General features: G+C 47.3%; 2 protein-coding genes and 1 non-coding gene across 5 annotated transcripts; 1 reads left to right on the top strand and 2 right to left on the bottom strand.

Moving 5' to 3' along the window:
* Positions 1 to 6584: 6584 nt before the first annotated feature.
* On the bottom strand, positions 6585 to 16519 carry neil1 (nei-like DNA glycosylase 1). Of its 2 annotated transcripts, none has more exons than XM_042343011.1 (10): positions 16450 to 16519; positions 13793 to 14299; positions 13108 to 13227; positions 12494 to 12557; positions 11781 to 11883; positions 11214 to 11338; positions 9264 to 9291; positions 8420 to 8496; positions 7406 to 7588; positions 6585 to 7061 (listed from the first exon to the last, which is right to left on the bottom strand). In XM_042343011.1, exons 2-10 carry the CDS (start codon positions 14284 to 14286, stop codon positions 6948 to 6950), a joined length of 1308 nt encoding a protein of 435 aa, XP_042198945.1. In that variant the 5' UTR covers positions 14287 to 14299; positions 16450 to 16519; the 3' UTR covers positions 6585 to 6947. The 2 variants fall into 2 exon arrangements, with proteins under 2 accessions (XP_042198945.1, XP_042198947.1); XM_042343013.1 differs by having other exon boundaries at positions 6939 to 7061; positions 7354 to 7588.
* trnav-cac lies at positions 14842 to 14913 on the top strand. Its single transcript has one exon. It is a non-coding gene; the product is annotated as a tRNA-Val (tRNA).
* Positions 16520 to 19856: 3337 nt separating the features above from the next.
* commd4 (COMM domain containing 4) lies at positions 19857 to 23796 on the bottom strand (the record flags this gene model as incomplete). Of its 2 annotated transcripts, XM_007909474.2 has the most annotated exon segments (7): positions 19857 to 20031; positions 20879 to 21055; positions 21183 to 21263; positions 21917 to 22036; positions 22716 to 22755; positions 22901 to 22966; positions 23725 to 23796. In XM_007909474.2, coding segments are annotated over 7 exon segments (597 nt in total), but the record flags the coding sequence as incomplete, so codon positions are not given.
* Between the last annotated feature and the right edge of the window lie 234 nt (positions 23797 to 24030).

Here is a 24030-nt window from a genome sequence, read left to right as displayed (position 1 = left end):
AAAAGCCAATGCACAAAACCTTCATCTTCTATCTTCTCCAAACTAATAAAATGACAATGCCTGTCTGCGTTTCAGGAAGGATCTCAATAATCGATTGCCGTAGAGACATGCTTTATTTCTCACCAGAAAGGTCTTGCCTCTGGGAGTGGCATGGGAATATTTGTTTTCGGGTGGCTGCCGAGTCAAAGTGGCGCTGTGGCATCGTGCGACACAGAACAGGCACGTAGCCAGGCGGTAGGAGCAAAGTAAAGAACGCAAAGTTACATTTATAAAGTGCCGAGTCGTCCCATTGAGTCCTCCCGCAGGAGTCTTCCCAGATGAGTACAGATAAAGATAAAATGTCTGTCTGTGTGTCTGCCTGTGTGTCAATCTACATTACATACTGGATCCTTCGGTTGCAAGCGAAGCTAGTAAAGGATAAATTGGGAAGAAAAGGGCCAATCAATCTTGAGGTGAATTCCCTCTGTCAGTGAGTCCGCATAGGGAGCGCTGCCCGGCAGGCAATACTGCCTGCACTGAGGCCATTCACAGTGACCTTCTTTCCAATTTACCTCAGTAATAAGTGACAGTACTTCACAGGCATTGCTTGCATGGGGTAATTGCTGGAGTCTAACCAGTCAAAACCACATAACTTGCCATTGAGAGCACTATCTGGCAAGCTTCCTGCCGCTTGTCCAGTTAGAACCACATTACCCACTAGGGATTTGGCTTGCAGCGTTAACAGGGTGTTTAGTAAATAAAAGGGAGTAAGCGAGCCTCATTTGTGCCAGAGGAAAAAAATAAGAAGAATTTGGTCACAGAATCCACGGCTGTTTGTGGGACGCTGCTGTGCGCTGCCATGTTTCGCCCATAAAATATACAGTCAATTCACTCTATAGTACATTGTGTAAAATGCTTTGAGACGTCTCAAAGACGTGATACTTGGGAATGTACATCAAATGCAAGGATTAGTTTTATTGTTCTGTTTGGTTTTGGTCAACCATGAAGAAACCCATCATTGAGTATCCAAACCAGATTGAGAGTTCCACCAGTGTATGTCATATGCACTCTCTCTCCTTGGAGATTCGCATTTCATTCCAAACTCAGGGGAATTTCCAAGTGTAAGTGACTGACAGGAGGTGGAAGGGCGTACCTAATTCCGGAGAATATTAGGCACAGATTGGACAGAGCCAAAGATGGGGAGCCAGGCTAGCTAGTCTGTCATCAGCAGTGCCCTCTAGAGTATTGCAGACCTGCCTGGCTTAGGAATCGAACTGGAGACCCCTACAGAGGGTTGACTCAATTTAGACATCCCTTTGCTAAGCACGTCACCTCAAAGCCAATTCAACTGAACTCAAACTCCACTAACTCCTCACCAAGGAGAACAGTCACAAGTGGTCCTGCCTCATCTATTCAAACAACAGTAGTTAGAGCGCTCACCTCGCAAGCAAGATGACTTGCATTCAATTCTCGGGCAGGGCAATACGTTGGGCAAGTTTCCTTACTCCACACACCTCTGTTTACCTAGCAGTAAGTTGGAACCCGGTTGTTATTAGATTGGTGGATCTCCTTCTGGAGAAAATGATCTCTTCAAAAAAAAGATAGTAATAATTTGGTCACTCATTCTATGACTGTTTTGGGACGCTGCTGTCCGCAATTGGCTGCTACAATTTCGCCCACAAAATATACAGTCAATTCCCTAAACAGTATGTTTTGTGAAGCGTTTTGAGGCGTCTCGAAGATGTGATAAAGCGCTGTATCAAATGCAAGGATTATTACTATTATTATTATTATTATTATAACAGTCAAGCATCTTTTCACAGACAGGGAAATCGAAAGGGTTGAACTATGACAGGAACTGAGATCAAAGGCAAAAGGATCACAGATAAAGATTTAACAGGGAGACCGAGTTAAATAAATGGGAGATAGGAACCTCAGATTCACCGAATGATACAGGTAAGTGAGGAGGAGGAGATCAGAAAAAACATCCCCAAAACCCAAGCACAGCTACACCAATAATTTATATGACGCCTTGCACGTCGGAAGGATGTGTCAAAGATGCTTCAAGCAGCATATATATATGCATACACATAAAAGGATGAAAAGAAAGAGATAAAGTGTGAAAAAGAAGGAAGCTGGTGAGATGTTTTGCCAGTTATTGACAGCGCTCCCCTGCAGTGAGGGGGCTCCCACAGAGAATGTTAGTGACTGCCTGTACAGTGATTGCCTGCTGTCACTCTGCTCAGCTGCCTGTGATATACACAGGCTTTCCTACAAACTTGTATCATAATCCTTGCATCTACTATGGCATCTTATCGTGCTGTCGAGACATCTCAAAATGCTTGGTAAGTTTTTAAGTGAAGTGTAGTAACAACAACAACAAAATTACATGTGTGTAGCATCTTTCATGTCCAGAGGACGTCCCAAGGCACTGGGCAGACCGAGTTTTGGACCCGAGCTAAGGGTCGGGGTCGGGGAGGGTGGAGGGCAGGGGGTGGGAGCAGGGAGGAGATCAAAAGCACGGTCGAAGAGGAGGGTCTTGAAGGGGGAGGGGGCGAGGCAGAGGGATTGCGGGATGGAGTTCCAGAGGGGGCAGAGTGGCGGAAGGCCCGCCCGCCAATAGTGGCGTGAAGCAAGCCGGAGCCAACTGAGTGGAGGGAGCAAACAGGATGGAAGTGGGTTAGGAGGTCGCAGAGGTAGGGGGGAGCAAGACCATGGAGGGCTTTGAAGGTGAGGACCAAGATCTTGAAGTGTATCCTCTGTGCGATGGGAAGTCAGTGGAGTTGGGTAAGGATGTGAGTGATAGGGTTGCGGAGCCTGGTGCGGGAGAGCCTAGTGTGGGCTGCAAAGTTAGTTCTGGATGATCTGCAGCCTGTGGAGGGAGAAGTTGGGGAAGCCGACAAGCAACGGATTTGCATGGTAGTTAACCATGATTTTCGTACACAAACACAATTTGAGCACAACAATGTCCCACAAACAACCTTGATATATAATAATAATTGTTGCATTTGATATAACACTTTATCACGTTGTTGAAATGGTTCAAAACGCTTCACAGAAGATATTGTAAAGTGGATTGACTGTATTTTGTGGGTGAAATGCAGCAGTCAATTGGCCACAGAAGTTGTGGATTGAGTGACCAAATTCTTATAATTTTTTGAAGGGATTGTTACCCTCGGAACGCGATCCGCCAATCGACCGGGAACCCGGTTATAATAATCCTTAATAATAATAATAATCCTTGCATTTGATATAGCGCTTTTCACGTCAGGAGGACGTCCCAAAGCGCTTCACAGAACACACTGTAAAGTGAATTGACTGTATATTTGTGGGCAAACGCGGCAGCCAATTGCGCACAGCAATGTCCCACAAACAGTCATGGATTGAAAATGACCAATTTATTATTGTTTTTGGTTTTTGGAGGGATTATTATTAGGCTCTGTGTGGAGTAAGGAAACTTGCCCAAGGAATTGAACTCAGGTCTCTCGCTTGCAAAGCGAGTGCTCTAACCACTGAGCCACAGGACTCCACTCCAATTAGTCAATTGGCGGATCACTTTCTGGGGGTAACAATCCTGAGGTAAACAAAGGCGTGTGGAGAAAGGAAACTTGCCCAACGTTTCGCCCTGCTGAATTCTCTCACTTGTGAGATGAGTTCTCTAACCACTAAGGTACATGATTCCACATAAAAAGAAGTAGGATTATGGGGGAAAAAGACAACTATTTATACAGAACCCTTCATGCAGGATAGCTCCTCAGAGCGGTGAAGAAGACAGGAAAACGAAACTGAAGAAATTGCTCTTTCGAAGAGAAGGCACAGACACGATGGGCTGAATGGCTTTCTTCTTCTGTGCTGTGAATCTTTAATTCTGCGGTTATAAACCTGAGACGTGTTGAAAACCTTTCATCTGAAAACAAAAACTTCAGAGCAATGAACAGGCAACAGCAAAGCATCAAAACAAGCTTCAAAACACACGAGACGTTCAAAGGCTTATAGAGTTACAAATTCATTCTCGGTGAAGAGGCTTCTATCAACCAGTGCCAAGATTTTGGCAGAAAAATTCAAATGAACCAATTAGTAAGGGACTCTCTCTAAACAGGCTCACAAACATGTACTGTTCAACTCCCTTTCCCGAACATATAATTAATAATAATACTAATAATCCTTGCATTTGATATAGCGCATTATCACAGCAGTGTCTCACAGTCGTGGATTGAGTGATCAAAATATATTTTTTCACATACTCTTAACTAAAGGCCTGTGAAAAACATAGCAAACATGAGCATGGCATCTGGTAGGGTAGTGGTTAATGCTCTCCCTCCATCATAATTATTATTATTAATAATCGCTGCTCCTCTCAACATTCTGTCCACAAACCCCAGAAAATGACAGCACTGTGAGGATTACTTGCATTTACGCAGCTCCTTTCACATTAATATGACATGTCTCAAAGCGCTTCACAGAGTATAATCAATCGTGAATGAAGTGAACGTCCCATAAACAATCCTGAGGTGAGGGGCTGATTAATGATAATAATGACATGCAATGCAGCACCTTTCTCGTCAGGAGCATGTCTGAAAGCACTCCGCAGGAATTTACTGTCAATTTACTGTGTGTTTTTGTAGGCAATCACGGCAGCCGATTTGCACCCAGCGATGTCCCACAAACAGCAGTGAAGTGGATCCAAACTGTATCTGACGCAGTGGTGAGGCGCTGGATCAAACACAAGGATTGTTATTACAAAAATACAGGGAAAGGCCCAAATAAGATGCATCTACTTCCCTCATGTGTCCCTTAAGTGCTCCTGGATGCTACCCTGCATTATGTAAGGGTGCTATGTAAATGCAAGTAGTTGTGGTTATTTAGTGAGATGTTGCCACCATCTTTAGTCTCCATGAAGTCACATTTCACTTGTCTTCCTGAGCTGCGAGTACACAGTAATAATAATAAGCCTTGTATCTGATGTAGCGCTTATCACGTCGAGAAGTCTGAAAGCGCTTCACAGAATATACTGTAAAGTGAATTGACTGTGTAGCTTGTAGGCTTTGCAATGTATGTATAACAATGTGTAATACTGTGTGTTTTGTATACTTTACAATAACCTGACTCAGATCGCACCTGAAGACTTTTCTCTTTGACTGTGCTTATGGTCACCTCCCTCCTTCTCTGGCTCAGCGTCAAATCACGCCACTGTTCAGCACTCCAAGTCTCTACCTTCTGTGAAGTGCGTTGTGTAAATGCGAGTTGTAATAATTACGCTGTATATGTGTAATGTAGGCATAATGTAGGAGTCCTGTAGCTCAATGGTTAGAAACTCATCTCGCAAGTGAGAGACCTGGGTTCAATTCCCGGCAGGGCAAAACCTTGGGCAAGTTTCTTTACTCCAAATGCCTGATAATAATCCCTCAAGAAAAAAATAATAAATTGGTCATTTCAATCCATGGCTGTTTGTGGGACGCTGTTGTGCGCAATTGACTGATGCGTTTCGCCCCCAAATATACAATTTGTCAATTCACTTTACAGTATATTATGTGAAACGCTTTGAGACGTCTCGAAGACATAATATATCAAATGCAAGGATTATTATTATTATTATTATTATTATCAGGTTGGAGCTGTGAATGAGACTGTCTGTAACAGAGCATCTTGCATTACCATATTGCTGCCCATATTCCGGAGCTCTGCTCCGCATACGAGGGCTGTGAGGGGTGGGGTGGGAAGGGTGAAGAGTTTCCTGGTAATTATTATCCACTGCGCTCTCAAATTCATGGGCACTTTAACCTCCTCCCATTCCCCTCGCTCTCTCCACCACCCCCTCAGCATCAGAGCTCAGCAGCTTCATCCAGCAATCAGTATGCTTTGCCCAGCCGAGTGTCTGACACATGCGGAAACCCATCACCGTGGCCAAACCAAGCTGAGATTTCCATCATCCCACCTACACATGGAAATCCCAGAGATACATGTCAGAATGGAATGCCCTCCCCAACCCCCCTCCCTCCCTCTCTCCCTGGAAGGGCGCACCCTGATTACCTAATTCCGGAGAATATTACACGCAAGTTGATGAGAGCCAAGGTTTGGGGTGACCCCAGAGTGTGGGTTGGGATAACTGCTGAAGTCCAACCAGCTGAAACCACATAGCTTGCCATGGAGAGCACCGTCTGACAAGCTTCCTTCTGCTTTTCCACCCTACCCATCAGGGCTTTGGCTTGCAGAGTTGAATGGAAAGAATCTCTGCCTCCAATGACTGATCCGGCCCTCCAAGTACTACCGATGAATCATCAGCAGTGCCCTAGAGTACTGCGGACCCGCCTGGCTCAGGAATGTTGTTCTAGGCTCAGAATGTTGTCCGTTCGTTATTAATTTAAAGATGTCACGTAGTTTCCTGTTTTCCTGGAGATGTTTTATCAGGCAGTCAGTGAACTCAACCCAGACATCGGTTACTGCCCAGACACACTAACCTTTCGCTTATTTTACGTTTCTCCCACAAAATATTCACTCACTGTACAGTATATTCTGCGGAGCGCATCGAGACATCTCGAAGACGTGATCAGGTGCTATGTCAAATGCGGGGATTAATATTATTATTGTAACCTTGACCTCTGACCATTCAGGTTTGACAGATTTTATTTTTTTTATTGAAAATATTTATGGCTCCACTTTTATAAAAGACACTTTTTTTAATATAAAATCCCCCACCACAAAATGGTCTGTCTGCCCTCCGTTAGTTAATCAGTTAACTCAAGCTAACTGATTAACTCATGGAGAGCAGACAGTTAATTATCTTGGCTGGTGCTACGTGTAGACACGAAAAGAGAGAGAGAGAGAGTGATAAGATTGAGAGCATCACACAAGTCGCACGGATCCGACCTTGCTGTCAACTGGGTATCAGCAGCCAGCAGCCTGAATCCCAGCAGCATCCACCCCCCTTCCCAGCAGAACCCCTCAGTCTGTCTCTGACCGGCCGATGATCAAAGCACAATAACCTGCTTTGCCCGAAGTTCGCCACTGGTTGATGTCCAGGCATTACACCTGGTTCTGTTCACGTTTGGATTTCCTGAGCGCTTTCCTCGTGGTTTTAGATTCTACAGAGAAGAAAGAGCGAGAAAGGGAGGATGATGAGGATAATAACAATCATTACAGCTAATGCAGCGCCTTTCACGTCGGGAAGACATCTTAGAGCGCTTCAAACTGCATTTATATAATAATAATCTTTGATTTTGATACAGTGCCTTATCACGTCTTCGAGATGTCTCAAACAGCTTCACAGAATATACTGTAAAGTAGTTGACGGTGTATTTTATGGGCAATTCATTAATGAGGAAAAAGTCCATTTCCCACATGTTTAGATTTAATGCCGGGTTTAAAGGAACCCACCTGTTTGTTTCACCTTTGCTTCCTTTCTCTGCTCTGAGTTGCTCTCGCTCACCTCGGGAGACGCACTGAACCGTGGTTTCTTTCCCATGCGGGGGGATTTCCCGCGTTTCTGGCCGCCTGCGGTTTTCCGGGTTCTGACGGCATGTCCCGCAACCCCCTTGGACCTTCCGGCTCGCCGACGAGAGTCCGTCTCCTGCTCCTCCCATACCACATCTTCGTCCCCGGCCTCCTCTTTCTGCCGGAAAAAAACATTTACAGACTGAAGTGCTACCGGTGAGCCAGGCTGGGCTCGGCCGAGCTGTCAACAGCAGTGCCCTGGAGTACTGCGGACCTGAAGGCTCTCCCGCCATTGGTGGGGCGGGTGGGTCGGGGGACGTGGAGCAGGCCGGAGCCGGCTGAGCGGAGGGAGCGGGCGGGTTGGTAGGGGGTTAGGAGGTCGCAGTGGTAGGGTGGGGCGAGGCCATGGAGGGCTTTGTAGGTGAGGACCAGGATCATGAACTGGATCCTCTGAAGGATAGAAAGCTTATGGAGTCCGGCGAGAGTGGGGGAGAATGGGTCACGGAGTTTGTTGCGGGAGAGGACACGGGCTGCAGAGTTCTGGATTATCTGCAGCTGTGGAGGGAGGAGTTGGGAAGGCCGACAAACAGGGAGTTTGCATAGTCGAGCCTGGAGGTGATGAAGGCAAGAACATGAGAACATAAGAAATGCTGGATGAAAAAAAGACCAAGGTCCATCTTGTTCACCTTCCACCTTCCTGGCTGTCTCATATTTCCCGAATTACCTCTAGACTGTATCCCATAATCACGTTATTTCCTAAAAGAAAACTTTCTCATCTGTGTTTGAAGGGAAAGCTTCCATTCCAACTCTCTATCTCTGGGATTTCCATGTGTAGGTGGGATGCATGGAATTCTCAGCTTAGTTTAGAGAATCTTAAGCACGGTGATGGGTTTCCGTGTACGCCAAACACATGGCTCTCTCCCCCCAAAAAAAAATCAGTGCCACAGACTGCAAGATGCTGAGAGACTTTGCTAACACCAGCTTCTGATGGTCATGGTGAATTTCTCACCTTGGGAGTTATCGCCCGGTCCCCATTCTCCTCAGTGGCCTTTTTCCTCCAGGGCTTTATTTTGGGAACTTTCGATCCTTTAAGAGAAGATTTCATTTCAGACGATTAAAGAGTGACTGTGGAGACACGAGAGGAGTGAGTGGGCGGCTGTGATCACACGTAATCCACTCAGCACAAACCAGAGAGCTTGAAGCTCGAAATGTTCATGGCGATCATCTCATTGTTTCAACAAATTAGTGGTCAGAGCACTCGCCACGCGAGCTAGAGTACTACACAGGTCTCTGTTCACCAGCAGTAAGTAGGAACCCGGTTGTTAGTCGATTGGCGGATCACTTTTCCGGGGATAATAATCCCTTAAAAATAATAATAATAATTTAGTCACTCAATCCACGACTGTTTGTGGGACGCTGCTGTGCGCAATTGGCTGCTGCATTTTGCCCACAAATATACAGTCAATTCACTTTACAGTGTATCCTGTGAAGCGCTTTGAGACGTCTCGAAGACGTGATAAGGAGCTGCATCATTTGCAAGGTTGACGTGGCCTAATACTCTCTGTCATTAGGTAAGCAGGACGCATCCATCCGGAAAAGAGAGTTCTCAATCCATCCCAGACACAAGGATATTTCCACATGTAGGTGGTGGAGCTCTCAGCTGTTTGGTGGGAGAGTCTGAAGCACAGCGATGAGTTTCCACATGTGTCAGACACCCAGCGGGAACGGGCTTCAGCTTCGGGGGGGGAGGGGGGGAGGGGAGGTGGGGAGGGGAGGGGGGGGGGGAGTGGGGGGGATACTGAGAAGCAGGAGAGGAACTGTCAATCATTTCTCTTCCACAATTTAATCCTTACCTTTAGGGGCCATTGGTCCAGGGTCACCCTAGAAAATCATTGGGACAAGTGTCAATCCTCTTAAACATCACAGCACACTCACTCACTCACACACCACTGGGCACACTCACTCACTCATACACTCACTGGGCACACTCACTCACTGGGCAGCTCACTCACACACTCACTGAGCACACTCACTCAGTTACACAATCACTGGGCACACTCACTCACATACTCACTGGGCACACTCACTCACACATACCACTGAGCACATTCACTCACTGAGCACACTCACTCACTGAGCACACTCACTCACTGAGCACACTCACTCACTGAGCACACTCACTCACTGAGCACACTCACTCACTGAGCACACTCACTCACTCACACACTCACTGGGTACACTCTACTCACTCACACACTCACTGAGCACAGTCACTCACTCACACACTCAATGGCACACTCACTCACTTGCACACTCACTGGGCACACTCACTCGCTTACACACTCACTGAGCACACTCACTCACTTACACACTCACTGGGCACACTCACTCACATACTCACTGGGCACACTCACTCACTCACTGGGCACACTCACTCACTGGGCACACTCACTCACACACTCACTGGGCACACTCACTCACTGGGCACACTCACTCACACACTCACTGGGCACACTCACTCATACACTGGGCACATTCACAAACTCACTGGTCACACTCACTCACTCACTCACACACACACACACACACACTCACTCACTCACACACACACACACACACCGGGCACACTCACTCACACACCGGGCACACTCACTCACACACCGGGCACACTCACTCACACACCGGGCACACTCGCACATTCGCACACTCACACACATACACACATCAGGTAAACTCACTCACTCACACACCGGGCACATACACACTCACACCCTCAGCTGGAAATACACACGGCAGTTCCCATGACAACGCATCCGTTAGACACACGTCACTGGGCATGAGAGAACCTGCCAGAGTCTCACTTCCTCTCGTATCAAAAAAACCTTTTGATATCTCTCGTTTTTAATCTCTCAAGAGTTTTGTTTCCCTATTTCCAAAAAGATGCAATGGGCGGGGGTGGGGGTGGGGGGGGCTGGTGAGTGGAGGTTGCGGGCAGAGGGGGGAATGGGGCAAAGGGGGTTGGGGCAGAGGAGTTGGGGCAGGGTGGGTGGGCTGCACTGACTTTCTTACAATCATAGGATAATTAATCTCCAGGATCCCGTGATCACTTGTGACCCTCCACCTCCCTCTCTCTTTAGTGGGCGAAATGCAGCAGCCAATCTGTGGGACAGCAACGTCCCACGAACAGCCATGGAGTGAGTGACCAATTTTATTTGGGGGATTGTTGGCCAGGACGGAGAGAAACTCCCTTCTCTTTTCCAATAGCGCCGTGGGATCTTTAACGTATATTTGAACAAGCCTTGTTTTAACATCTCATCCAAAGGACAGCACCTCCATCAATATCAATGCAACCCCAGCCCTGCACTGCAGTGTCAGCTTAGACTGCCATGGATTCCGAGACCAATGGCTTGAACCCACAACAATAACAAACTGCATTTATATCACGTCTTTCACGTCGGAAGGACGTCCCAAGTTGCTGGACAGTTAAGGGCTTTGTGTAGGAATTAAGCGGGGTGGAGGGTAGGGGAGATGGGAGTGTGGCAAAAGGCACGATTAAAGAGGAAGGTCTTGAGAAGGGTTTTGAAGGAGGAGAGGGATGGGCGAGGCGGAGGGGCTCCGGGATGGAGTTCCAGAGGGTAACGACTTCTGACTTAGAGGCAAAGTGCTACCAACTGAGCTGGTTGTTGTCAGGGAAAGATTTTGTCTTGTATTAAGTGTGAAAGTTTCCCTCTCACACGGACACACATTCACCGAGGTTCTCGCCAGGAGGGAAACCTTTTATACTGACGATCGATTGTCAGTACCTGAAACCAGATGGTTCGCTTATTGCTGTCACGAAGCAACTTCATCCCATCAACATAATAGCACTGAAGCCAGGCTTCAAAAGCAGAGGGGCTCTCTCTGTGCTCGGGATCATAGCCCTTCGGACCTGCAGCACAGAAAGATAGAACAACAAACCTTATAACAATAATCCTTAACAATAATAATAATAATCCTCGCGCTTGAAATAGTTCCTTAGCACATCATTGATACGTCTCAAAATGCTTCACAGAATATATTGTATATGTTTCGTGGGTAAAAAGTGGCAGCCAATTGCGTGTAAGAGTGTCCCACACAGTTGTGGATTGAGTGACCACAATTGTTTTTAAAAAAGGTATTATTATCCCCAGAAAAGCGATCTGCCAATTGACTAGCATCCGGGTTCCTACTTACTACAGATAAACAGAGGCGCGTGGAGTAAGGAAACTTGCCTAAAGTTTCGTCTAAACCGGGAATTGAACCCAGGTCCTCTTGTTTGCAAGGTGGGTGCTCTAGTCTCTCACTCCATGGCTGTTTGTGGAATATTGCTGTCGAGAATGGAGATAACTTACCCAGATCAACAACCTCGAGAGGCACCGTATTGCAAAGCTCGAGAAAGTCAGGGTTCTCCATCTTTAACTTCACTTTCTTACTCAGAGTCAGCGAGGGAACCGGCTGAAAGGGAGACGGGAAGGTTAGTAGAGAGGCTGGTGACAATAATAACGATAACAATAATATTCCTCGCATTTGATCTAGTGCCTTATCACGTTGTTGGTCACTCACTTCACGGCTGACATTGCTGTGTTCATCACCAGCTGTTACTGATGCTACAAATACACAGTCCCTACACTTCCCACCAATTACCTGTGAAGCGCTTTGAGACGTGTGTTACAGTATTAAATGCCAGGGCTGTCATTTATGGGTTTTGAAAAAAACTGAGGCTCGTTGCTCTTTGCAGGAAGAGGTGCAGTCATCAGGGAAACTCTTCAACTCCTGACTCGGAGAAGGAAGATTCTGTATTGGCGTTGATAAAGCTGCTTTTCTTTTTATCAGCCAAGTCTCTGACCCGTGCGGAAACCTGTCACCATGATACGGAAATCCAAACCAGACTGAGAATTTCATGCCGCCCACCTAGTATTAGGCATAGGTTGGCAAGAGCCAAGGCTTTGGAGACCCCCGGGGTGTGTGTTTGGTGGGTACTGGGTTGCTGGAGTCTATAAGCAGCTAAAGCTCTATAGGTTGCTTCCATAGGGATTCCCCCCAATACCCCATTCGGAGCTCTCACCTCTTGTTTTTTCGCCAAAGTTTCCAGCACTGTCCTGGCTTTCTCAAACGGGGGCACTTTCAGCCTAGGAGAGAACGGGAGAGAAGGGGGGGGTCATCTCAGTCAAAGCACCCCAGCCCCACAACAATACACAGTCACTACACCACAGCGAACAGCGAGTGCCTGCAAAGAGCTTTGAGATGTTTCAAAAGGTCAAAATGCAAGGATTATTATTATTATTATTATTATTATTATTATTATTATTATCATCATCCATCACCCATTATTAACTCTACAGGACCCAACCCCCAAAATTCAACCAGACACACCTCCAACCTCCAACAGGGCCACCTTAACTTTTCAACCTTTGGCTTGAAAGGAGGATTCTCTGCCCCCAGAGACTGCTCTGCCCCTCCAGGTCCTGCCCATGACCCGGCTGGGCAAGGCCCTGGAGCCAGATCAGCCCCGAAGAGATCGCACTTACCCCCCCCACCCCCCGCCCGTCCCACTAACATATCCACCTACCGCCAACCCCCACCCACCCCCACTACACTGATCCATGACATACATTAGCGCGACAAGGGGGTGGGGGGGGGAGCAATACATATCACGTATGGCTTTACGGTGTCTCCCACCTGAACAGTATCTCTGCACGGAGATAGTTCCCGATGCCGTTGAAGTACTTTTGGTTCAATAACACCTCACAGATGGGTTTGTCAAAGGCTTTGTCTGCGAGATTGTTCAGCACGTTCACCCTGCGGAACCACAAAGACATTCTCAGACACAGCCACCAGGAGGCGGCGACAGTCAGCTCAGCGGTGGGAAGTGGGGGAGCGTTAGCCCCCAGAGGTGAGCCCGGGCCCCCTCCCACATCTCAACTGAACAACAATCGCCAGCCCCAGCGCATCAGCCCCTGCCCGTCCGCCCGCCCAAAAGCAGAGATGAAGTGGAGTCCTGCAGCTCAGTGTTTACAGCGTTCGCCTCACAAGCGAGAGGACCTGGGTTCAATCCCCGGGCAGGTGAACCTTGGGTAAGTTTCCTTACTCCTCACGCCTGTTTACCAGCAGTCAGTAGGAACCCAGTTGTTAGTCGATTGGCGGATCACTTCCCGGGGGTAATAATCCCCTCAAAAGTATATAATAAATTATAAATGTGGTCACTCAATCTCCAACTGTTTGTGGGATGCTGCTGCCCGCAGTTGGCTGTCGCGTTTCTCCCGCAAGACACACAGTCACTACTCTTTACAGTGAATCCTGTGAAGCGCTTTGAGATGCCAGGATGATTATTATTATGAAGAAGAGAAAGTTCGTTCCAACCCACCTGAACTTCTCGTACTCGAACATCACGCAGGGTCCCCTGTCCGGCTGCCAGGACCCCTCGGTCTCCCAGCTGCCAAACCTCCTGGTGTCTACGAAGCACAAGACCCTCCTGGGCTCGTCTTTGGTGTAAAACCTGAGGTGCGCGTGCTTGGGAAGCTCGTCCACGGGGGTGAATTTGAACTGACCGGACATCCCGAAGCGAAAGACGACATCCAGCGGAGCCCTCGACTCACTCGGGAACTTGCCGATCTCTGACCTTGGCTCGTTGCCCTCTGACTTTGGCTCACCATTCTCAGCCTCCTCCTTGAGCGGGGTGAGGGTCAGTTTGACCTCTTTGCCCCTGGAGACGGCCCAGATGGTGTAGGCACGGCAGGCGAAGGGCACCTCGGGGTTCTTGCTGACCTCCGACTTTTCCACTTTCCCCGAGAACACCAGCCCGGAACTCACCTGGTTCACAAACCGGCCGGCCAAGTGCAGCTCAGGTCCTTCAGGCATTGTGAGGGTCGGCCTGAGAGAGGAGACCACAACAACAACAACAAATTAATTAGTAATAATAATCCTTGTATTTGATACAGCGTCTGATCATGTCTTCGAAACGTCTCACAGCGCCTCCCAGGATATACTGTAACGTGAATTAACTGTATATTTTGTGAGCGAAACACGGCAGCCAATTGCACACGGCAGCGTCTCACAAACAGTCGTGGATTGAGTGACCGATTTATTATTTATTCTGAACGGGTTATTACCCCCGGAAAAGCGATCCACCAATTGACTAACAACCGGGTTCCTGCTTACTGCTGGTAAACAGAAGCGTGTGGAGTAGGGAAACTTGCCCAACGTTTCACTCTGCCTGGGAATCGAACCCAGGTTTTCTCGCTTGTGAGGCGGGCGCTCTAACCACTGAGCTACAGGACTGCACGTCGGGAGGACGTCCTAGAGCGCTGGACAGTCAGTGATTTGGACTCGAGCAGGGGGTTAGGATCAGGAGGGGTGGAGGGCAAGGAAACAACAGCAACATTTACAATTATTCCACCCAATACCCCATCTCCAAGCCCTGTAGCTCAGTGGTTAGAGCGCTCATCTCACAAGCGAGAGACCTGGGTTCGATTCCCAGCAGGGCGAAATGTTGGCCAAGTTTCCTTCCTGTTTACCAGCAGTAAGTAGGAATTGGTGGGTCGCTTTTTTTTTTGGGGGGGGGGGGCGGAGTGATAATCCCTTCAGAATAAATAAAATAATAATAATTTGGTCACTCAATTCACGACTGTCTGTGGGACGCTGCTGTGAGCAATTGGCCGCCGCGTTTCGCCCACAAAACATACAGTCAATTCACTTTACAGTATATCCTGTGATGCGATTTGAGACGTCTCGAAGACGTGATAAGGCGCTGTATCAAAAATGCAAGGATTTTTATTATTATTATAACGTCGGGACATCTCAAGAGCGCTTCACTGGGAGTTGCTGTAAAGTGCAGTGACTGTGTATCCTGTAGGTGAGCGTGGCAGTTAATTTGCACTCAGCAAACAGCCCATTTTATCTGGGGGCTGGTCAGCCAGAACACACACACTTCCTTCTCCTTTTCGACAACTTGCAGCACCCCTCACATGGGTTTGCATCTCGGAGTCGCGCTCCCGGTGACTGTTGAGTTACTAACCCTGCAGCCAAAGCCCAAGGGTGGTCCTAGCTGGACAAGCGGTGGGAAAGTTTGCCAGAGAGCGGTCTCAATGGCAAGCCGTGCGGTTTAGGCTGGTTAGACTCCAGCAGTTACCCCAACGCACACTCTGGGTGACCCTCCCACCCCCCCCCACCGCCCCCCACAAGCCTTGGCCCTCGCCGACCTGCCCCTAATACTGCATAGGGGGGTCCCTCCAGGAGAGAGAGAGAGAGAGTGTGTGCGTTCCATTCCAACAATCTCTCTCTGGGATTGCCACGTGTAGGTGGCAGACGGGGAATTCTCAGCTTGGCTTGGAGACCCTTAGACAGGGTGATGGGTTTCCGCACGTGTCAGACACCCACCCACCCACCCGGCTGTTGATTTGCACACAGACTCGCGTCGCGTGCACACGCGCACACGCGTGTTCATTTACAGTCAGCGCTAAGTGACACGGTTAATGTCACACGTGGACACGCGCGCGCGCGCACCCAAGGATGCTATTGCACGCGCACACGACCAGTTACGTGCCCACACGGCCAAACGTGCAGGAGCAATTCTCACACTGTGTGACAAACATTGCGTCGCTGTAAACAAGGGTACAGATGAACACAGGCAGTAACCAGCAGAGCCCCAGCGCTGGGCTGGAGGCTGGGACACACGCACAGACAGACAACAGGGGCGTTGGGACTGAAGCAGACCAGGCGTCTGGTCGTCTTGTCACCAATAAAGACTTGACGTGAGTTGTGACAAGCGCGGGGAAGCCAGCCGAGCAAATAACAAACCGTGTGACTTGTAATCCACACTAATCTGAGCAGTTTGCGTTACAAAACTGTTTCTCTCTCTCTCTCTCTCTCTCTCTCGGTGTCTTTCTCTCTCTATTCTCGCTCTCCGGCAGGTTTCAGCGCTGCCAGGCACGGAGTTAAAGGAACAGCGTCACACAAGAGGCAACAACAGCGGGAGACGCGCTGCGAGAGCCACGGACAGTTAGTTGGGATGTGGATCCTCACCGTTGCTGTATTGAGGACCTGCAGCGAAATCTGATGGTTCCTCTGAGCTCTGTCCACACTTCACTTCCTCAACACTCAGTGAGTTCTGAATGCTGGGATTCGTAGTTTCGCCCTCAAATACACAGTCAATTCACTTTGCAGTCTATCCTGTGAAGCGCTTCGAGAGGTCTCGAAGACGTGATAATGAGCCATATCAAATGGAAGGGTTATTATTATTAGTTCACTGGTTAATTTTGGCCGTTTCAGCATCACTGGATAGGTTTGAATAATAATGATAATAAATAATAATCCGTGCATTTGATATAGCGCTTTTATCACATTGATGAAATGTCTCAAAGCGCTTCACAGAATAGACTGCAAAGTGAATTGACTGTATATTTGTGGGCGAAACGCGGCAGCCAATTGCGCACAGCAATGTCCCACAAACATTCGTGGATTGAAAATGACCAATTTATTATTGTTTTTTTGTTTTGGAGGGATTATTATTAGGCTCTGTGTGGAGTTAGGAAACTTGCCCAAGGTTTCACCCTCTGCCTGGAATTGAACTCAGGTCTCTCACTTGCAAAGCGATTGTTCTAACCACTGAGCTACAGGACTCCAATATTAATAATAATAATCCATTCATTTGATAGTGCCTCATCACATCTTCGAGACATCTCAAAGCACTTCACAGAATGTACTGTAAAGTGTAGTGACTTTTTTTGTGTGGGCGAAACGCAGCAGCCAATTGACCACACTAGTATCCCACAAATAGTCGTGGATTGGGTGACCAAATTATTAATATTATTTTTTTTTGGAAGGATTATTACCCGGTGAAAAGCGATCTAATTGACCAGTAACCGGGTTCTGACTTACTTCGAGGTGAACAGAGAGAGGCGTGTGGGGTAAGGAAACCTGCCCTGCCGGGAATCACCCTCGAACTCAGATCTCGCTCGCTTCTGGATGAAGACCCTTCGGCCCATCTGATCTCATCCCAACATCACAGCATCAAGCTATCTTTTAATATTCCTCAACCATCGATCCCGGTAACCTCCAGTCGTTGAATACAAAATAGTTCCTTGTGTGTATCCCGAAATTACCCCTTTGTAACTCCAAACCTCTGTCCTCTTGTTCTACTTCTTAGAGTGTGTGAAAGTATTGATGTGGGTTTATTTTTTCAATCCCTTTTAAAACTTTGTACATCTCTGAGGTTCCTCCTGAGTCGTCTTCTCTCAAGACTGAAGAGCCCGAACTTGACCAATCGTTGCTCCCAGCTCATTCCTCTAACACCGGGGATCATCCTTGTTGCTCTCCTCTGTGCTGTCCGGTTGCTCAACAAAGCTGTCAATTCTGTGTCGCTCGTGTAGATAGCGAGTGTCACCAGCGTGTTTGTGATACACTTTCGTGACTGTTTTTGTCTCCTACACCGAGACCGCACACCGCTGCCCCAGAGAACAGCTGCCTCAGTTACAAATGCTGCATATCAATCCGACGACCACATTGTCCTCTCCGGGTGCCGCTCGCCAATTAATAAAGGGCTTAACTCCACTTAGTTAATAACTTCACAAAACTTCATCCAGTGTCCTGGCCTTCCAGGTGGTCATTCGCTTCATCTCTGGCTGTTTGAGGGACTTTGCTGCTGCATTTGCCAACAAGAATACAGTCACTACACTTGACAGCAATTCCCTGTGAAGCTTGGATTTTACACCCAAGGCTTCCTGGTGACTTTATTCAATCTAACATCTGTAAATAGTAAACCATGGGCTGGCATACTCTGGAATGGGCATTTCCAAACACTTTTGATATAGAAAACAAAGTGGACAGTATAAACTCCCCATTCCACACAGGGTTGGAGTTCAAGTGGTTGCTGAGGATCTCAAACACGTCTCTAACTTTGTTATATCGCAGCAATGCCTTCATTCCTTTTACCTTTAGACGAGCTGAAAATATCAATCACCCTAAACGTATAATAATATTCCTTGCATTTGATACAGCACCTTATCACGTCATTGAGACGTCTCAAAGCGCTTCACAGAATACATTGTAAAGTGGATTGACTGGGTATTTTGTGGGTGAAAAGTGACAGCCAATTGCGCACAGCAGCGTCCCACAATCAGTGGTGGATTGAGTGACCAAATCTTTTTTGAGAAATTATTAGAATGTCTAGATATTGTACAAAATCATTGATATAAAACATTTAATGATGAAATATAGAAGAGCATGAGGGGGGAGAGCAAGGGGAATTAGGAATAGAATATTACCTCCAGTTTGTTGGGACTTATTCTAAAATTCTACCAGGATTCTAGTTAGTTAGCATATGTTAGAAATGTCTATCTGAAGAGTTGGCTCATGCTGTTGAGTAGATATACAGATCTCGTATCTCAATAAATATGTATATCAAGGTTGTTAATGCATGTAAGAATGAGCATTACCAGCTGGGTGCATAATATAAGATTTCTACCAGGATTCTTTAATTAAAGAAATTGGAATTTCATTATCTTGATTAAGGAATCCTTTTAGAAATTGCTGCTCATCTACTCAGTTTTTAGGTTATTAGCTGACTATCAGTCCACCATTATTGTACCATTTCACCATCAGAGTACATCTGAGTCGTCAGTGAAGGTGATACTGTTGGGAGTCACTTTAGACTTCACAACTTTATGTGTCATTGCCACATTCATTTGTCAGTCAGTGAATTGCGAGAGACCTGGGTTCGATTCGCAGCAGAGCAAAACTTGGGCAAGTTTCCTTACTCCACATGTCTAATAATAATCCCTCAAGAAAAAAATAATAAATTGGTCACATCAATCTACGACTGTTTGTGGGATATTGCTGTGTGCAATTGGCTGCCGCTTTTCACCCACAAATATACAGTCAATTCACTTTACAGCATATTCTGTGAAGCGCTTTGAGACGTTGAGAAGACATGAAAAGCGCTATATCAAATACAAAGATTATCATTATTATTATTACCACTGGAAAGCAATCCTCCAATCGACTGACATCCAGGTTCCTATTTACCGCTAGTTAAATTGAGACATGTGGAGTAAGGAAACTTGCCTAAGGCTTCGTCCTGCCCGGGAATCGAACCTGGGTCCTCGTTTGTGAGGTGAATGGACTAACCACTACGTTATCGGATTCCACATAAGTGAACCAACTGGACTCTGCTTTCACCACGTAATCCTCGTACAGGTGACATTGCCTGGTGACAGCCCACCCACTCCACATCACTCCTGCTATATGTCGCTTATTAGATGGAATTGCAGAGTTTGGAGGTGCCTTTTCACAAAGCATTTCACGATGAACTCGTGGTCTAAACAAGTCTCCTTTTCTCCACCATGTAAAGGAACTTGTCTGAATGGAACGTGCTGGGGTGGGTGAATCGCTGATGGAACATTTAGGTAATCTGATCATCGACAAACAGAGGGTATGTCTTACACTTATGGTTGCTTTTTTTAATAAAAGATCTTTTGGAATGTCTCTTTCCTTCCCCCCCTTTCTCTGTCCCAGTCTCCAGTGAATCCAACAAAACACAGGAAAAATCAAATGGAACAAATCTTCCTCAGTTCAAGGAGTTCATCAGTGCCTGAGCTTGCTTGAGTTCTGAAACAGAAACACACATTCATCCTACATCACAAAGGGGTCATCTTTAATAATAATAATCCTTGCATTTGATAGAGCGCCTTTATCAAATTGATGAAACGTCATACAAAAGGATACACTGTAAAGTGAATTGACTGTATATTTTGTGGGCAAAACCCGGCAGCCAATTGCGGACAGCAGAGTCCCACACACAGTTGTGGATTGAGTGACCAATTTTATTTTACCTGGAAAGCAACCCGCCAATCGACTAACAACCAGGTTTCTACTTATTGTCCAGTAAACAGAGGCATGTGGAGTAAGGAAACTTGCCTAGGGTTTCAACCCGCCTGGGAATCGAAACCCGGTCCTCTCGCTTGCGAGGCGAGTGTTCTAACCACTGAGCTACAGAACTCCACGACTTGTCTGACTCCGGGACTCTTCTGCACGCTTTCCATATGGAGCGAAGCCAAAACCCTCAAAATGTTTAATAAAGCCTTAATAATACAAGAGTGGGTCACGTATGACAAAGCACGGCCCAAAGGGTCAAATACCTGCAGGGCATTCAATATCAGTCGGCCTGAAGCCATTCTAATGTCAAATTCCCAGGAGACAACAACAACAAACTGAACTCTATCCTCTGGGGGATGGGGAGTGAGTGGAGTCGGGCGAGGGCGAGGGGGTCACGGAACCTGGTGCGGGAGAGGACACGAGCTGCAGCTTATTCAGAGGGAAGAGTTAGCAAGGCCGACAAGCAGGGAGTTAGCATCAGCGAGCCTGGATGTTACGAGACTCTTAATTTGGTGATAGGACTGAGTGTGTCAGGCGCTCGGGTGACCCCGATAGTAACATGTTTTTTGGCCTGACCCACCTGTAAGCAAGACCCGAAACTTGTTGGCTGTCACGGACATGACCGTGGGCTCCACGAGATTCGTGTCCACATTGCGGACGTTAATCTTCAGGTGAATAACCGGCTCATTGACTTCCTGCAGCTCACTGGAGCTCAGAGTGTGGTCCACGCGCCACGATACGCAGTCCAGTTTATTCACTAAACACAAAGCAGAGGCGAGGAAGAGCAGTGAGTGTGTGGGTTTACCAGACTCCCCTATTCCCCCCCACCCACCCAAAGCCATCATACTGACACCCAGCTGGGAGTTAAGGAGAAGCTCACTTACACCTGAGGCTCGTCTCCTTTAGCCTGTCCTGCAGGGCAGCCTGTTTGTCTTCGTAAGACTTACAGAATCCAGCGGCATGCTCTGAAACCCATCGAAAACAAGGTCACATCCTGTGCGCAATTGGCTGCCGCGTTTCGACCACAAAATACAGTCAGTTCATTCAGTGTATCCTGTGAAGCTCTTTGAGACGTCGCAGTGAGGTGATAAGGCGCTGTATCAAATGCAAGGATTATTACGGTGTCGAGACGTCTCAAAGCGATGAAAGTTCTGACGAAAGGTCATCAATCTGAAACGTTCACTCACTTTCCTTTCTTCGCAGACGCTGCCTGACCTGCTGAGTGTTCCCAGAAACTTTTGTTTGTATTAGAGTGAGGATTATTATTATTGAAGCTATGCAGAAGATGAAAGAGACACTAATAATAATCCTTGCATTTGATATAGAGCCTTGTCACATTATTGAGACATGATAAGGACTTTACATTATACACTGTAAAGTGTAGTGACTGTGTATCTTGTAGCTTTAAATTGGTAGGCTCTGAGACACACCGCTCAGCGAGGTGAGCTGGGCGCCACCTACGAGGTGTTTTAATAATAATAATCCTTTCATTTGATGTAAATGAAACATTTACATCAAATCACAGGATATGCTGTAAAGTGATGACTGTGTATTTTCATAGGTGAAACTTTCAGTCTGGGAACATAACGGCAAACATAACCCGCGAAGCTCAGCATACCTTTTGGAAGACCGAGTTGTTGTAATTCACTGGACAACGATTCTCCGTCCACACTGTATTTGGCAGCGCTCGACAGAATGAAGCTCAGCACCGCGATGGTGGCCTTAACGTCGCTGGAGTCTGAAAGCCAAAGCCCAAGAGGGTCACACACCGCGATCAGCGAACACACATCATCAAATGGATCGAATTTCATGGCAAAAACTCCCTCATGTTTATAGAATAATAACAATAACAATAGTAACAACAATAATAACAATATTAATAATAATAACAATAATAACAATAAATTATAATAATAAGAATAACAATAATGATAACAATAAGAATAATCCTTGCAGTTGATGCAGTGCTTTAGCACAACGCCTCTGAGTCAGAAGGTTATGGGTTCGACCGCGCATTCGGCCACTCTCCTACGCCTTACCCTCCTGTCACTTTGTTACAGTGCTGGGGGGGAGGGGGGAGGGGGACATTGTTGGTGTTGCCGTTCTCCGATGCGACGTTAAACCGAGGTCCCGTCTGCTTGTTCAGGTGAATGTTACAGATCCCATGGCACTATTGGAAAAGAGAAGAGAGTTCCTCTCCCAGTTTCCTGGTTATCAATCCCCCGGATAAAAACGGTGACTCAATCACAACTGTTTGCGGGAAACTGCTGTGCGCAATTGGCTGCCGCGTTTCACCCACTTTCCAGTGTATCCTGGGAAGCGCTTTGAGGCATCTCAATGGCGTGATAAGGTGCCTTATCAAATGCAAGGAATTACTGCACCTCTAAAACGCCGGTGAATGTACGTCACAGACTCACCAAACTTTGCGTCAGCCGTGAGTTTAGTGATCTTCTCATACTGCAGATGAGCATGTGAGAGCGAGAGCGAGAGCGAGAGAGAGACAGAGAGAGAGAGAGAGATAGACAAAGGCATTATTAAAAATACTTTGTGTTGGGTTAAAGCTTACAGCTCAAACATGCTGGTAATTAAGAGAATCTCTTACATCAATTCCCTCTCCGAGCAGCTCCTTCAGCACCTGTACACACAGCAGCTTCATCTTAACTGAGGACTGCGGGGAAACAGATCAGGTCAGCAACAGAGAAAGGCTCAATGTGAAAGCCACCCCCACATCACAAAGTCGCAGTTTGTTAACTTCAGTCGTCATTTTGAAGCGTCCTGTGAATGAGACGTTAAACCGAGGCCCCATCTGCATCTTCAGGGGCAGGTGGGACCCCAGGAAACTGGGAGAGGGAAACTTCCTTCTCTTTTCCAACAGTGCCATGGGATCTTTAATGTCCACCTTCCTGGTGTCTCAAAGTGATAATCTTTGGCTTGAACCCAGACTGCTGACTCAGAGGCGAGATGCCACCAACTGACGTTAATGATCCCATTGGTACAATTGGAAAACAGTAGAGAGTTTCTCCTGGTGTCCTGGCCAATAATCCCCCCCACCCCAACCCGCACCCCCCACATAATTTGTGGGGCATTGCTGTCCACAAGTTGGCTGCCGTGTTCACCTAAACGGTCACAGTAAATAAAAAGAACAGCTAAGCTCCTCTGAAGGGAGGACAGTGGGTGGGGGTTTCGAGATGGCAGACAGGACCTTGGTTTAACGTCTCAGCTGAGGGATGACACCTCTCCAATAATGAAACCCTCCCCCACCACTACACTGGGATGTCAGCCTGGACTGTGAGCTCAGTGATAACCTTTGCCTTGAACCCACAACCTCCTGACTGAGCGGCGAGATGCCCCCCAGTGAGCCACGGCTGACACTCACAGCAACAATACAATGATCACTGTGAGACTCTGAAAAGATGAGGACTCAACTATTTTTGCCAACGTGCTGATCTCCGCCAGGACCCAGTCTGGGCAGTCCAGGTCTCCACAGAAGCGGAACCTCTGTAAAGTAAAGAGCACAGTTTAGCCTCTGCTCTGCAGTGATCCCCGTAATCAAACACCTCTGATGGTCACCATCTCTCTCTCTCTCTCTCTGTACCTGTTATATTCCACACTCTATAACGGGGTGTGGGGGGGTTGGGTGTGTGGGGGGTTTGTGGGGGGTGTGTGGGGGTGTGTGGGGGGGTTTGGGGGGGGGTGTGGGGTGTGGTGGATTTTGTAGGTCAATTTGGCTCC

Source organism: Callorhinchus milii, unplaced genomic scaffold, assembly GCF_018977255.1.
Source record: "Callorhinchus milii isolate IMCB2004 unplaced genomic scaffold, IMCB_Cmil_1.0 Scaffold22, whole genome shotgun sequence".
Classification (NCBI taxonomy): Eukaryota; Metazoa; Chordata; class Chondrichthyes; order Chimaeriformes; family Callorhinchidae; genus Callorhinchus; species Callorhinchus milii.
Note: the sequence above shows the minus strand (reverse complement) of the source record. Positions and strands in the feature narration are given on the sequence as shown.